At 37.2% G+C, this 16,890-nt stretch overlaps 1 protein-coding gene across 2 annotated transcripts in view; it reads left to right on the plus strand.

Annotated features, from left to right (window-relative positions):
• The window catches only part of LOC110171576 (RNA-binding motif, single-stranded-interacting protein 3), a 113,659-nt gene extending 97,541 nt beyond the window's left edge, over positions 1–16,118 (plus strand). For both annotated transcript variants that reach the window (XM_055164154.1, XM_055164153.1), the window contains 6 exons: positions 3,140–3,236; positions 5,670–5,720; positions 12,672–12,788; positions 13,342–13,428; positions 14,155–14,276; positions 15,065–16,118. In XM_055164154.1, the coding sequence (XP_055020129.1) occupies positions 3,140–3,236; positions 5,670–5,720; positions 12,672–12,788; positions 13,342–13,428; positions 14,155–14,276; positions 15,065–15,068 (478 nt within the window). In that variant the 3' untranslated portion in view covers positions 15,069–16,118. The remainder of the gene's footprint in view (positions 1–3,139; positions 3,237–5,669; positions 5,721–12,671; positions 12,789–13,341; positions 13,429–14,154; positions 14,277–15,064) is intronic.
• The last annotated feature ends 772 nt before the right edge of the window (positions 16,119–16,890 follow it).

Here is a 16,890-nt window from a genome sequence, read left to right on the forward strand (position 1 = left end):
TTCATCACTGACACTAATACAGTATTTCTAATGCAAGTCATACATTCATTGTGTAGTCAAAAGTCAGATCCATACTGCTTTATGATTAGTAAAGGTAATTTTGGCCTTGTCACTAATCATCTATTTGACATGGACCAGTTCTCAATACAAGGAGACGTTCAGTTTGCTTACTTTTTGTTGGCTGTATGTTGGCTGTATGTGTTTTGTCTCCCAAACTTTGCTGGGGATGTTTCATACAAAGGCATTAAGCATATCTATTCCCATGGAGACAAACGAATTCCAGTTACAGTTGAGATCTGTGTTTTTTGGTATTTTGCTGCAAGAGAAACACATTAAATGTAAGTTAGGCACGTTTAATGCCATACTGTGGAAATTTCAAAACAAAAGATGAAGGCAAGCAATTGGCAGACTCCACATCAGAAGTTACAGTGCCCACCTTTAATATTTGGTAATTACCTGGTTTAATTTGTATCCTATTAATTAATATATATTAGCATTTCACTCTGCAACATCCATACAGTTGGTACAGAGGTTTTCATTTAGTTATGTGGAGCTGTCACAACATTTATTTTCTATACACAGCCTGTCGTTTAAATCCTTTGTTCTGTGCACATAAAACTGTGCAATGGTTTTCAAAGGCAAAAGAATAACACATAACCCCAGCGTGTTTCCTTTGAGGCCAAACACAAAAGAAAGCAAATGGAGACATTAAGCTACAGTTTAAAGCAGCACAGGGAAAATTAAAGAAAATCTATGTCCCTTCAAGGAGTTAGGGAAAAATCCGAGTAAGCCGAGCCAGTGTCAACACACCTAGAGAGACAGAACACACAGCTGACCTGCGCATGAACTAGAACTGGAACTTGGCAAGAGCAAATTTATGGCGCTAATAATTCATAAGAGTTCTTTTTCTGGTGCCAGTGAAGTGAAGCATTCCGTATCTAGACTTGTGTTGTCCAGCTTTTTACGTGCAACTACCGACCCTTCAGCACGGCAACTAGAGCATAAACGGCATCCAACGTGAGAAAGGCTGCAGCGTAAAGCTTATCACTGGCCTCTGTATCCACATGGCTGAACGGTTGTGGGTTAGAAAGACTCCTATAGGCTTTGCACTTTGTTCAAAAGTGTGACTATCAGTTGCCCAACACTTCTAATGTAAAACAGCATGCAGTAACAGTGCAGGTGGTCGGATCTCTCTCACAGCTGAATTAAGAAGCCATTGTGTTAGATCTGGCTGACACCTCTGTTAAAACAATAGGCTGTTGTGAAATATTTTGAGATGCATAAACATAGTAAATTATATATTAGCCTGAAATTTTAACTGCTGTTTTGAATTAAAACGTGACACCTTTTCTAGCAACGGCAGTAAATAACATGATTTGTGTATTATTTTATTTTACACTATTTTCTGATCTATGTTGTAATGTTGTTTCCTCATTAAAGATTTGTGGTTTGTTTCATTCACATATGTTTAACACACAAAACCTGCATATTATGCTGTCTGTCTGTTCTTCTCTCAGACAGAAAACACTCTGCCCCACCTTATGATGTCATGTAGTAATACAGGAAGTACTCTACTGTGTTTTTAAACTTCATACTTATTCACTAGAATCATTTGGATAATTTCAGCCCTGAAATTGTCCAACTTTACTGAAGAAAAGGTAGCTGTTAACTTGAAAACTACCGTTTCATCACATCACAAGGAGGAAAAGAGCATTTTGAGTGAAGGTGATAGGTCAATTAAATACAATCCATCAGTGAACCTGCCCTGGGACTACAGGTGGAAGTTAGCACTGCTGCTGCAACCTGGTACAATGCATCTCTCCTGTTAAGGTTAATGTAAAAATTGTGTGTTGTCCCTGTCTCATTAAATAAATAAATAAATAAATGAGCTTTGGAGATGTAATAATGCAGTATTACTCAGACATGTGTGAATGAAACAAAATACAACTCCCGGTATGTTTTTTGAGGAGGTAACAGCATTTCCAACATGCCTTAAAACTTACAAGAGTCAATGTTGTGTAATATAGGACCTTAAATGTAATATTGTTGACCTTTTCATTTTTGGGAATACATACCTCCTTTTGTTAGTGACGGATATAATAGTAGTATGAGTAAAAGCAGTGGGTTGAATTAGAACTAGCATGTGTGTAGTATACTTATAGTGGTCCTGGTTTGAACCTAGTGCTCTTCATGTAGACTTTGTTCAGTCATGTTCTAGTCCTGGTTTAGTCCTGATGTAGTCCTGTTTAGTGGCAGGTGTAGTGCCAAATTTAGTCCCCGTTTCTTCGTGGTGTGTCTGTTAATATTGGCAGCAGTATTAGTTTCAGTATTATTCAATGACATACAGTTCATTGCGTAAATTTTTGTCTCTTCTGTTTAGACTGGAGCTTTGCCATAAAAACATACCACTTTACCAGTGAAGCTACACATGTCTTACAGCAGGTCATTTAATCATCCAATCAGGTTAGAGTCAGATAAAGAGGGTTTCTCCTTCGGCCCTTGCCTCCTCACTCCTCCCTCCCCTCCCCTGCTCCATTATTCAGTCAACAGACACTTTGGGATCGATCGGGCACAGCAACACGGCCTGCTGGATGAAACATGTCCTCTCTAGGTACACAATGATAAATAAAGCACCGCGAGCCGCTGCAGGTTTGAGGGGATGAAATAAAAAAAAAAAAATGGCGCAAAATTAGAAGGGCAAACAAAGGTAGGAAGGGAGGTAAACAGATTTCAAAGGCACTTGTCGAATACAAAGTAGAAGCGTGTAGGTGGAACATGAAGGACAATATTGGACTAGTTCTCCCACACACACATTAAGGTGATAATATATTATATGCATAGCAGTGTGGAGCAGGCACTTTTGTAATGCCATGTGCGCCGGTGCTGTGTCAGGTCCCATTTGAGGGCGCCTTTGATGGGTTGGTGGGAATACGATACAAAATTTATTGTTTCCATGACAGCCCTGATGAAAGCTGATTCATTTTGTCAGCTATATCTTCAAGAGACTGGCGTGCTTGAACAAACAAAGAGATACTAAAGGCTCAATTACACCTTTACATGTGGTCTGCCCTGAGGAGATGATGGTGTATTCAAAATGCATAATACAGTGTTTTGTTAACCTGTGATTGTATTTGTCCAGGTTCTACTCGTCGCCGTACAGCATCTCCACCAACCGGATGATAGCGCAGACATCAATCTCGCCGTTCATTGCTGCCTCTCCTGTCTCCACATATCAGGTACAAGCTCTGCTAACAGCAACATAGGACACCATGTTCTGCCTGCTGGATATCACAGGGCTCTGGCATTAGATTTAAAATGCTTTCCGGGAATTGTCATTGATTTATTACTATATTAAGCAAACCACTCTTGTAATCTGATAAATCTTCAAATTCTATTACATTATTATGGAAAACAAAAACAAAAAGACACCTTTAGTTTTGCCTTTTTGGGAGCCTTATTTAAAGATGCAATGTGCAACTCTTCTGGTATAGGGTCTGCTTCCTACTTGTCTCCATGGAGATGATATTACTTTGCTTTGAGTGTTCCATGGTATGACATAAAGCATATCCATCTAACATTTATTTATTATGGGTGTTCTGTTGCTCAAAAATACGATCATTCCTTCTGTGAATAGGGGCGACACCACAGATCTGAACTGTCTCCCTTGTAATAGATCTCTACTGTGGAACATTTTAGATAATGTAGTAACCTTTCTATAGAGAAGCAGGTGGCAGGCCCTCCTCTAGACTAAATATGCAATTTTCTGTTAAAGGGTCGGCTACTTGCTAGTCTGCATGGAGAGTTCAGTTATATAGTGCAATTACCAGAATCTCTGTAACATTGGAGAAGGTGTAATTTTATAGGAGGAATTGCATCTCACTGTAGTAGTCCTCCAGTTTTTCAAGAAATTCAAATACATGGTATCTGATACAAGAATAACTCTGCACAGACCCTGCAGTTATTGAGCCTCCCCATCTCATTATATAAAGGCCATATACAGTCAACTCAAAGGAGTCTTGCAATTGAATTATCAACTTTTCTGTTTGGGTTTATTCTTCCAATCACAATGATAAAACAGCGGCTTATAGCAGCATGCCTCTCATCGATCCTTCATACTTAGAGCAAATCCTCTTTTTGTTTCTCGCTCCCTTTTCCCATGTCTCCTATCCCCTATCTCCTATCTCCTTTGTCCACACTCTCTCACTGTAACTGTAGTGAAGCTTTGACTCAACTTAGTCCTTGATCCCCCGTTTGTCAAACAGACATTAAACCAAACAGTCCGCCCCCGCACGTTTACACAAGTGATGCAGTAAATGAGGAAGACTCATGCAATGATACACTTAAAGCAGACAGAGGCATTAACTCAGACATAAATTACCAGAGCGTTGCTTCAAAATAATACCTCTCAATTTGAGGGCTAAAGATTGTAGATTGTCAACACATTATGCAAAGTTACTCAAATTTTCTTTTCATCTTTCACTTATCCTCAAACAGTTGCTCAGTTACTTGGCAGGTTTTTAAGCCAGATGTCCTTCCTGATGCAACCAACCACATGTATTATGTAACTGGGTGAATTGTCTAGTGTGTTGGCGAAGTGTTCACTGCAAGACAGTCCTGGGTTCAAAACCTGACTTGGATGGGTTTTCTTCCGGATGTTCTGGGTTCCCCTTTCAGTCTAAATCAAGCTACCTAAGCCTCCTAGTCCTGATCAGAGCCAGCTCAAAAATTGGAGATCCCAAAATGTTACACTTAGAGGACGAGTTTTGTGGACATTATGCTATAGATTTTGACCCATAGTCTTTAATTTAAAAGTTTAGGTTTAATAAATAAATTAGGTAATTCATTGCTAGCTACCACTGAAAATGAAGCTCTCACATACACACAATTAGCTTATGTCTCTTTGTGTATATGACAAAAAGCATTGAGGGACTTGTTGTGGCTGTGTTAAAGCAGGCCAATGGGCAGTAGGAGATGAAAGTGGTGATTTGTGTCCAGGACGGGCTTTGATGATGAAACCTCCACTGTGCAGCAGTAATTATTAGAGCCTATTGCTCTCACTGGTCTCTGTATCCTCTTATAATTACAACATAACAGTATATAGTGGACCCTCAGTACGTGCTGTAATTTTTTTTTATAAGAAACACTGCCGTAGGGACTGGCAGCTCAGAAATGGACTTGTAAAGCTGTGGCTCTAATGAATAATTATATATTTACTGGTACATTTGGTGCTTTTAACAGTCTAACTATTTTCATAACAAAATTTGTCGTGTTCATTTGACTTTACTACTCTCTATGATAATAGTGTGACATTTGCTATATCTACATTTGCTACAGTGCTACATTTCTTTGGAGCAAATAAAATGTGATGTTTTGTGGTTAATATCTCTGTCAAGGAATAAAAAAAAGTCCATTGATTCTGACAAATCAAATTACCTGAGGTTAAATGTGTCTTGCACAATACCCTTGCAAATGTGTTGTATTATTAAGCTCCACAGTTGTGAGGATGGTTCTCGGTGTTCTTGCCTCAAGATTCCACCCAATTCCTGTTCAAAATCCTTGTCTGTGCATTTTTCTGTTTAGACATCAGTCACTACTTGTCTATTTCAATAGAAACATTATTTCTTCTGTGTCTCTCTAACCTGTGTATTCTCTTTTTTTTCACTCTCCAGGTCCAAAGTACATCTTGGATGCCACATCAACAGTATGTTATGCAACCCACAGTAAGTAGAACTTAAATCATAATTAGTTAGTGGTCTTGTCTAAATGTTTATAAATAAACGTAAAATAAAAATACATATTTTGGATGATTAAATAAAATAAAACATTGAAAGACTAGTTGGACAAAACCTACACTTGTTTTGTTTTTATTGGTTATAACTGGAGTATAACAAGCTACTTTGCATTTGACAGACTCAATGGGCATAATCACTGTACATAGTGCCTGCATAAGTCAAACCATGGAACATGTAGAAATAAAGACATAGCTCTGCAGTAAAGTCGTACTGTGCTGAATCAGCCGCTGTATAACCTCCTTAAAGCCACTCTGAAGACGCAGCTGCTCCCAATACAATACATGACAACATGTCGCCTCCTGCTGGCGGAGAAAGGAACAACAAGGATATATAGTGTCCCAGAAATTACTTAAAATAAATAAAATTTTAAAAAAGATGAAGAAAAAAAAAAAAAGAAAAGAAAATTCAGCAATATTAAACTTTACCCCACTTCCACTGTTCTACGATTTGATTATTTGTCACTGTTCAACATTCACAGAATATAAATTTAAAACAGATAAAAGAAAGCATTAGGAGAACTTTGTATCTTATAAGAATCCCAAATGACAGAAATAACAATGCATCAATAAACATACTATAATATTATAAAATATATCTTGGTAAATAAGTCAAAGTTAGATCTTTTCCAAATATCAGTGTCTCCATGATTTTAATATAAAGCAAGCAGTTCCACATTTAAATTTTTTAAAGTTTGTGAGTTAATCACATATCAAAAACTTTCTTATAATGGAAAAAAGTCCTCAAGGTGTTTTGAGGACATCATTTCCAGTTGGCTTCACTTGTATATTCAGAAGATTGTGGATTATCTCATCAGTGTTTATGCCTTGGACTTCCTCCAACATCTGCAGAAACTCTCTACCTGCACAGCTCTGTTCTGCTCCATTTCACTTGTTACAGAACAGAGCTGGCTGCAACGCTCCATCAGCTGTACATAAGCCTTACATAAGAGCCACACTGCTCTGTATGTTATTATATTATTAGATGTTTTATCTATTTACTGTGCAAAGTAGTTGGATAAAGCTTTAGTGCTAGGAAAAGAAGAGTTTTTTGCAATTTGAAACATTAGAAAGAAAGAAAAAAACACAAGATGGTTAGTTTTAATGTGGACCCTGTCCATGTCCTTCAAACATATATAATTTATCCTTGAATCTAGTTGATACTTTACTGCAAGATTTATGAGTTTTTATACTAAAAGAGCTATTAACCCCAGGAGCATTAACGTTTGAGAGAAAACTGTTAAACTAATACAAGAACCCCATGTACTTCAGAACACGTTTGTAGAAGTCTAAAAGGGTTAGCAGATTTTATATCTCATAAAAATTATATTTTATGTTTGTAGAGGTGATTTGCTTTTAGTAACCACTCAAACTGTGATATCAATGCAATTGCATTGTATCTTGGAGCTCTAATACTGCAATTATGCTTTTCAATACAAACATTATTTGTATTACAGTAAATGCAGTTCCAAAAGGATGACTTAGGGACAACATATATTTTCAAACTTTAGTCAGTGGAGTAATGACACACATTTCTTTGTATTTCATAAAACTCCCTCTAAGACTTTAGCTCCGTGGCTGTCTAGTATCTCATTGTTGTTCTCCCATCTGTCTAACTGCCAACTCCTAGAGCATTCTGTTGTGGCGTAGACTGATTCAAATGATGGCTCTGGGAGGGGAGATTATTCCTCTGTAAATGTGCTTTCAAACAAATGTCCCATCTAATTATTTGGCAGGCGCCTTGATATGACTTCCTACATTTTACGTGAGCGGGGAGCAGAGAATAAGCGCTGGGATAAAGCGGATATAAATAAATAGGACTTGTGTATATTTGACAGAGTGGGGCCAGGAGAGAGGAGCAAACTCACAGAATCTACGAGATTACAAAGAATAAATCTGGAACAAAAGGGAAGAAAACAAATCTTGCAAAAGCATGTCAGAGCTGCGTATTTCTTGGGTGGACAGGGGTTTGACAAATGAAGACTGCATCAGAGAGTAGACCGATACGGAGAGACACAGTGGTCAAATACTGGTCATATAGTGGTATATATAGTTGGCTTCATTTGTGCCTTCTCATCATACTGCAAAATTTTTGTTGTTGCACACTCTACAATGTTTAATGTCATAATTTTCTTCCTGCCATCTAAGCATAAAGGATTACATTAAAATTCTGCACTGTACTCTTCATTTTCAAGTATGGGACTGGTATCAAAAGTTACTTAGCCAAGAGCAGAGTTACTGTGCACAGCAATCTATGCAGAATGAAATTAAGTAAATGAAATATCATAGTAGTATCAGATGTGTTACAGTACAATTTATATTTATTGCAGAATTGACTGTACATGTACTTCTACTGGAGATGCAGTCAGCTTTCTTCATAGTATTTTGTCAACTGACAGCGGGGACATTATTGAAATAATGGTTTTGTCATCTCCCAATGTTGCCCATTACTCCACTTTCTGTTTCATTTGAGGCAAATGTGAATTTTAAATTTACTGCATTATTTAAAAATGCAACAATGAACAAATCCTTGTATTAAAAGCCTTTTGTGCCCAAGCTTAGATTCCCATAATCATATTTACACACTCCCCAATCAAAAGAGTGCACCATTTCTGTATTTAATCTCCTCAAACACACCTCGATGTGCTGTGGAGAGCCTGGAGGATGGTTTGCCTCTGCGTCTTGGTGAAACGCCCAGATTACTTGAACTCTGCGTCGTTACATCTTAATTAGTGAGAGGATGTCTTTGTGTGTAATTACTCACAAATCCCCCTACAGGAAATGAATGCATCCGAATGAGAACACATCTTATAGGGGCAGGCCGCAATGAGCCGCACAAAGAATTGGGATGCAATATCTTCCTGAGTTAAATTGCTATGTTAAGCCCATTCAAAAAGACAATGGAAGAAGCAGTAGCAAAATGTGCATTCCTATCCCTATTTGAACATCTTCATCTCATACAGAATAGGTGATGTAAACTGTAAAGGCTTGGGCTGAAATTGTGATTATTATTAGTGAATAATAATAATAATGAATATTTTAAGTGAATCTGTATCAATTTGAGAATTAAATTTTAACTTCAAATGATTAATTTAGTTATTTAAATTTTATTTTCCATCACAGTGTAGTCTATAGCTTCACTCTAAATGCCTATGTTTTGTTCCTTTCTTTCTGTGGTGTAATTTAATCTGTTTTGGTTCACTCTTTGTTAATTACATTGTTCATTTTATATAAAACGCCTAATACTTGCCTAAACATTGTGCATAAGTTCACTCACCAAACATCTTCAAAATGTCCTGAAATGCTTTCCTGTCCTCTATCCTTTCAATTGAAGTACTTTAAATCCTGTCTAACTATAACTGCTAGAGAGTATTCTTTTTGTGATAGTTTCAAGCCTGGAAACAAAGGTAAAATTAAGACACGAGACGTTTAATTATGGAGAAGGATTAGAAGATAAAGTAAATTAATGTGAAGTTCACTCTTATTTGCTTTTGTAATGCAGGAAAAGGAAAGAAAAAAACGTGCCTTTTAAAATACTTTAATATCACAACAGCAGGGCTTTACAACATTTTAATCAACAGAAGGTTATAAAATCAAACAATAAAACAGTAATTGGTCAATATAAGACAAGCAGATCGACCGATTCACAGGAAACAAGCAAATGTATAACTCCTAAACCAGGTATTGCTTTTGTCCCTGCTCTAACAAAGCTTTTTCTCTATAATCGTACCTTATTATCACTAATGCTGTGTTTTGATGCATTTGGCGCCTAAAGCGTTGTGCTACTCTGCTTTATACTCCTGCTCTGGAGAAATGACAGCCAGAGAATAGAAGGAGGAGACGAGACACAAAGATCCAGTTCAAAGTTGAAGCCGATTTTGTTTTTGTCTGCCTCCTGTCCTCTAGGGGATTGAAACTGTCTGTCTTGCATTTACCCAAGTACAAAACACACACAGGCATTAGACTGACGCTGCATTGAGTTAAACAATCATCACACAGAAAATAAATTGAACGATGCAGACACACGCAGAGATAGCAGGTCTAACACTTGTTCTGTCATAAATCAACGCCGTCAATTAGTCAATGCGTTTCCTTCCCCCTCATTTTTTTGTATTGGTGCTTTTTCTGCGCCTGGGAACCCCTGCTGTGAGATTGGAGGCAATGAACAGAAAAAATAAGACAGAATGAGAAATGATTACCAGAAAGAAGGCATTATTGCTGGATGAAATGCAGTGGGTTTAGGCGGATTTGGGTGGAAAAGCTACCTGCCTCAGCCAGAGCAGTCGGTTCTGGGGGTGATTTGTAGATTCATATGTGTCTCTTGTGTGGTACTTAAAACCAGAGAAAGTCTAGGAAAGTAAGTTTTACTCATTTTTTATTCTTTATTAACAACAAATCTTTTTATATTGACTGTTGTCTTTGCCTATTTTACTATACAACTGTTGTAATTAAAAATAAAGTGTACATTGGGAATCTGAGTTACAAGAGGAAATTTAGTGTTGGAGAGAACATGTTACCTGGGGTCCAGACTGGTTCTTTCTGTACTTTCTATCACAGAAGATGTGTCGGTCTGGTCACCATCTCCTCCGCTGTGACTCAGGCCAAGCTCAGACAGAGCAGTGCAATCAGATGGGTTTATTTTAGCGATGCATGCAAAATAGTCAATTATGCCCATGTGAATTCAGGGAAATTATTTTTTCTTGGATCCACCCAAATAAAATAAAAGTCTGGACCTTAAACAAAACACAGTAAATTCTTTTCTAATTTACTTTTTATTGAAAATGCAAATTACACATTGCAAAGTGCAGAATAAAATCACAGTGTTATTGCTTTTCCATTGTTTTTAACATATACAAACTCAGAACAGTTCTGGGAGCAAGGGAATCTTTTTCTCAATTTGACATAACATTACAAACAAAAAAATAAAACATTTTAAAATATGTCCAGTCGCACTTTCAATAAGAATGAAACCTTTTCCATTGCATAAGAGCAGAGTAGATTGTGATAAACTGAGTGTATTTCTTACTGTCCATTATTACTGTTACTGTTACTATTACTATAGAGGATGAATTTCACTTTTATACTTTTGGACCCATGTGTATATTGTTGACTTAAAAAGTATAGACAGCTGCTATTTCACACAGTCAAGCATCTCCCCATCAAAGCAGAAGCCTGACGCATATCTTTCTGTTTGTCTCGCAAACAAAATGCCTCTCAGCAGCCTCTCCTCAGCTCTGACAGATTGTATGTGCATCCAAGAAGAAGACTTCAAACTGCCACAACTTTCATCGCTCTATGTGTGTTTACAGTCTATGTGTGAACCTCTCCGGGGTATGATGGCTGCCAAAGAACTTGCAGTGCTTTCTAAAACACCTAAATTTAATACCTGTGTTCCTCCAGCATCTCAACAGGCAGAAGTGCTGACTGCTGTCTCGACTCATACAGACAACAGAGCTCCCCTGTGTGGCTTATGGGAAGTGTAGTTCGACGGCGCTCTCCAATAACCCCTCTTTTCTTTTACATGGGGAGAGGAGGGCCCTGTTAAGTCAGACAGAGCCAGGGTTGAGATGCACTGCAGTTTGAAGCTCAGAGCATCAAGGTGCTAGGGCGCGTCAAAGCCCTCCACACTGAAGAGGTTTACTGTAAAAGGATTCTGCTGTATCCAGGAGCAAGCTCTGTCAAGACCGCTATTCTCCTCTGAAACCACACCAGCCCAGCCCTTTTAACTTTGTGAAGCTGTTTATAACTATAAAGAAGGAAAAACATGGCACCTATGCACTTTTAATAAATCATAATGAACAAATAGTTAAAAATGATTCTGGCTTAGTTACTACTTAATACCCCAGCACTAATCTCTTAATTTAATTGGTTAGTTAGTTACTAAGTCTGAGTCATTCTTAATAAAATATTTGTTCATTATGAATTAAGTCTTTGTTTATCCTTTATTATAGTAAATTTTGTAAAGGTGTAGGTACATAAGTGGTACGAAAGCAAAGTAGATATGAATTATGCAGTAATCACTTGCCTTCCAACTAAAGGGTAGCTAGTTCAAATATCTTCTAGATATTGTTCTTCATGTAAAATTTGTTAAGAGATTTTTTTTTTATAATAACATAAATGAAATGTATATTTGCCACAATTGGTTGATTTTTATTGATTGATTGATTTTTATTTATTTTTTTTACAATAAAGCAAATACAACTTGCAGTCAATGTGCTTGGATTATATTTCACATGAACGCACTGTCCCAACGCAGTCCTTTCCCTTAACTTTGAAGGTCCTGTATTATACAAAATGGACTGTTGTGAGTTATAAACCATGTTAGAATTCTGTTATCTCATAAAAGACAAACCTGGAGTTGTGTTTTCTGTCATTCACACACGTTGGAGTAACCCTTTATTATAAATCTGTCTACATCTCAAAAGCTCAAAATGCTCTGTTCCACCTTGTGTTGTCATGTAGTGGTGGTTTTCAAGTTCACAGCTAGTTTTTACATTTAGTTCAGTAGAGATTGGCATTTCCAGGGCTGAATTCATCCAACCGATTCTGGTGAAGGTGTATGGAGTTTAAAAACACAGTGGAGCATTTCCTGTATTGCCACGTGGGATCATAGAGAAACAGAAACAAACTCAAGCCTAAATATGCAGGATATGTGTGCAAAATATGTGAATGAAACAAAGCACAACTCCAGGTGTGTTTTTGTTGAGGAAACAATATCATAATACAGATCAGAAAACAGCATAAAATGGGCCCTTTAAAGGACACCTGATCCTCTGTAGTGTTGTTGTATCAGTGACAGTTGTTTCTCCTCTCTGCCAGAACATAACTGTCTGTTAGTCTTGTTGCTGAACATTCTTTCTGTTGTGTCCTCTCTGCGCCTTAGGGTGCTGTGATCACTCCGGCAGCAGCCATCGAGCCCAGTCTGTCCCTGCACCCGTCCAGTGTAATGGCTCCGCTCATGCAGCAGATGAACCACTTGTCTCTGGGCACTTCGGGAAATGTGAGTCTGTCTCCTACATTCAAGTGACCTTCTGAATTTTTCCATTTTTATATAAAATTATGTACTCTAAGCAAAACTTTCTTGTACACATAAGCTTATTTCAAACAGATATTGGTTGGCAAGTCTGGCGAGTCTATAACACTGTTTAGCACAACAGTTATAGGCTAATATATTGTTTGGACTGATCACCTGATTTAATTTATCCAAACTGCTTAATACAAAGAATAATGCACTACATTTGTAATGAAAAAACTCTGTATGGTAAATGCTATGGTTATTATTTTTCTTATTATACATTACTTGTATAGCTTATAGTAATTTAAATTTATATAATTTTGCGAAAATTATCAAAATCAGCCCCACCTATCAACCTCATAATATCGAGTTTAACAACCACTGGTCAATCCCTTGAATCAAATGTATAAATTTGTGTCACAGTTTCAGCAAGTGGATACCACTCTGTGTGTCTGTGCTATGTACAAATGACCAACTAAAATTATTATTTTATTATTATTCTAATTACATGACAAAATGTTTTTCCCTTTTTTTATAGTACATGCCTGCTGCAGCCACTGCCCCTATGCAAGGAACCTACATTCCCCAGTACACTGCAGTGCCTGCCTCTGCCATCACAGTGGAAGTAAGGACACACAAACTCTTGTTTATTGAGCCTATTACACGAGCCAACTGTCTGCACAGCAAGCCACAGTGGTCTTCAGAGGACACATTTAAAAGCTTTACGGGTGTAGCTTGAAAGCACTTGTGGCACATCTGAACTAAACCTAGGACTATTAGAGTTATTGTCTGTTGAACTGCTGCCATTTGTTGGTTTCTGGTTGACATACAGTTAAAATAATTAGGTGCATTTTAAGCGAACACACTATCTAAAATGAGTATACCATTAAGGAAAGATTATGAGGCCAGTCTATTCAGGTGCTGATGCTAAGCTAATATATAATATATACTTCACAACATAGGCTATTAGGATTGTCAAAACAATCAGACCTCGTATCCAGTAGCTGGGTAATATTAAAAACACTTTTTTTTTTTTTTCTATAGTTTTTTATTTTTAAAAAACTACTTTCTATTGACTTAAAAGGTGTTCTACCTCCATCAGTCTTCCCTAGAGCAGCTGTGGCTACAACAATATCTTACCACCACTGAGTATGGAGTGAAAAAAAAATGACTACAGTGTAGTGCTTTGAGAGGCTTTGACAAGCCTGGAAAGCGCGATACTAGTGTAAAGCATTATCATCATCATGAGTTTGAGGATGTGTTCATTTACTTTTAAGGAAGCACATTATTCTTGAGTTGAAGTGAATACACTATGTTTAAAAAGTGAATTTTCTGATTGTTTCTTTTCCAGGGCGTGGTGACAGAGGCCTCTCCCCAGACAGCTCCCTCTTCACAGAACGCCAGCGGACAGCAGCCTTTATCAGTGGAGAGCACGGGGGACCACACCACAGCCTATTCTTACCAGCAGACTAAGTGCGTATAGACTTACAGAAATACTACCCCAGCAATGACGCTCAATACTAAAGAGATGGGGATCAGATCAGCTTTATTACATTATGTGAAATGCAGTTGGATGCTGAAGACACGAGAGGTCGTGCATGTTTATTAACCCTAAAATAGAATCTTCCTACAAATAAACATTTTAAGGGTGTAATAACAGTGGAGGGAAGAGTACATTTTTACTCAAGTAGTATGGTTACAAAGTACAGTTACAAGATAAAAGTATTTTAAAAAGTGTTTTGAACCACAATCCTGAAATTTACGTAGACAAGTACAGCAGGATAAATCATCATTTATCACTGACTTCAGCCTAACAATCAATACAAAAAAATATGTGTCTTACAGTTCTTATGCTGCTGGTGTCCTCTCAGGGATACTGCTTTACAGTAGTCAACAAAATCCTTTAAGGCACTGTACCTGATTTAGATTCTTAACGTGAACAACAGAACTAGTTATTTTTAACTGGTTTGTGGACTGACAAATAAAATTAACAAATAAAACACATTTCTATATATTTCCAAAGATATTAGGCAATACAAAATGACATTATCCCGTTTGCTCCTCAATAGAGTTGGAGGCACAATGAAAGTTAATGGAAAAGAGCTTGTCAATGAATGATATATACATTTTGGTTGTAATATAGATGTCATGTCACATTCCTGTTCTCAATAGCCTCCAGACAAGTCGCCTATAGCAATAACGATAAAATCATCTCAGAACTGGGACACTGATTAAACGTTGAACCTTGTTTTGTCTCTTAGATAAGTTGAGGCTGGTGAGGCTCATTGCTGCATTGCCCTCAGAAGGACTGCACTGCACTGGTGACCAGGGGAATCAAAAAGAAACAGTGACAAGGACAATGTTGAGAGGAGAATGCTTCCACTGTGCACAAACACAAGACAAAAATGAAGAAAAAAATGTTTCTTATTTGAAGAAAATTTAGGAAAAAAGAAACTGTTTGCTGAACTGTTGAACTTTGCAACTTTTTATCATTTCTCATCAAGAGACTTTGGATGTTGCCTCTATGAGAAGACAACTTCACTAGAATCTGTACAGAAAAAAACGAACATTTGAATGTCCAGGTAGATTTTCAAGACTTTTTTATTAAATTCAAGAAAAAATGGAAAGGGGACACAGGCAGCAGTCTAGAAAAACAAAGGTCGTCTTCCTTTCATATGAAGCTGCATCATCGTTTTTATGATTTGAGTAGTTTTTTAGAATATCAATGTTTTGGTAAATCTTTATTGCCTTAATTTTCTGAAATGCTGGGAACAAGAGGTTTCCCTTTTTTGTGTTTGACAAAAACAGTATGATTAAAGAAGAGCAGCGAAAAGCTGACTGTACAGGCAAAAAGGATGTGTTTGTAAAGAGGACTTTTAAAATTTAAGAAAATCTGGGGAAGAGTGCTGCTTCCTGCAACTTCATGGACATGTGTTATTTCCCATGCCATTTGTGCTTGCTTTTGTCATCCTTTGCTTGCCGTACCTTAAAACATTTTGCTTTGCCTGCATTTTACGTGACAAGCATTTTTCACTAAAAGCCGAAAAAACAGCTAGGATTTTTCAATGTGCAAAAAAGCAATAGTTCTAGTAGAGGCTGATCAAGTGCAGCCTACAGGTGGCATATTTTATACCAAAGACAAAGAAGCTAGACATTGAAGAGCTCTTCCTTATTTGCTTTTTCACTTGTTTTTATGTTATTCTGTTGTGGGAGATATCTAGGGACATGCAGTAGGTCTTAATATACAAATGCCTCAAGATGTTTTCATGCAATCAGATGTAAGCTGGTATTGTCTGAAAATAGTAGAAAAAAGTTATCATTGGTGTCTAGTTTTACAGTTGTAAGCAGCCAAATCACAAGCTTAATGGACTGACTAAAATGCTGTTTCTAATTATGACAGCTTAATTGAGTTATGTAATGTGATTTCATGTCATGATGCTTTAGGCTGCTGTGCGGACCAACATAAGCCATTTGAAATATGAGCAGGGATCTCTCTCTGCAAAAGAAAAAGGGCATTTTTGTTCAGATCATTTCAGCCAATCACAAAGATGTTTACTTTTATGTTGATGTACTTCTGTGTAAGCTGCTAACACAACTTTTTGGTGTTGGGGGTCAGTTGCGTAGTTGGGGGCACATTTTTTATGCAGATTCCCTTAAAAATTGTTAACAAATATTATTGAAAAAAATTAATGCATAGAGGTTTTTCCTTCTCTACCACGCCCCGTCTACTCATCATACACCAATGACAGGAAGCTACTGGATGTTATGGAGTCAAACTATCATTCAACCAAAAGTGGGAAGATACAAACATCTATTGAACAATAAGTTATTGAAAGTTGAGAGTGAAGTAGAGAGGAAATGCGAGTAGTATTTATGAGATTTTTGTACAGGTGTGTAAAAGAAGATGCAACAGAAATAACTTTGATGATGCTATTTTTTTATTTGCTTGGTCACATGCCTCCCATGTCTTTCAAGTTGTGATTTTGAGAGTGTCTGTAGAACCAGTGGATATTGCTGTAGTTTGAAATGTCTATTTTGTTTCATTTTTGTTTTCTTTTTAGACAAATCTTTCAATAAAAATGTTTCA

This window comes from Boleophthalmus pectinirostris, unplaced genomic scaffold, assembly GCF_026225935.1.
Source record: "Boleophthalmus pectinirostris isolate CB_2022bp ecotype Guang Dong unplaced genomic scaffold, ASM2622593v1 HiC_scaffold_6, whole genome shotgun sequence".
Lineage (NCBI taxonomy): Eukaryota > Metazoa > Chordata > Actinopteri > Gobiiformes > Gobiidae > Boleophthalmus > Boleophthalmus pectinirostris.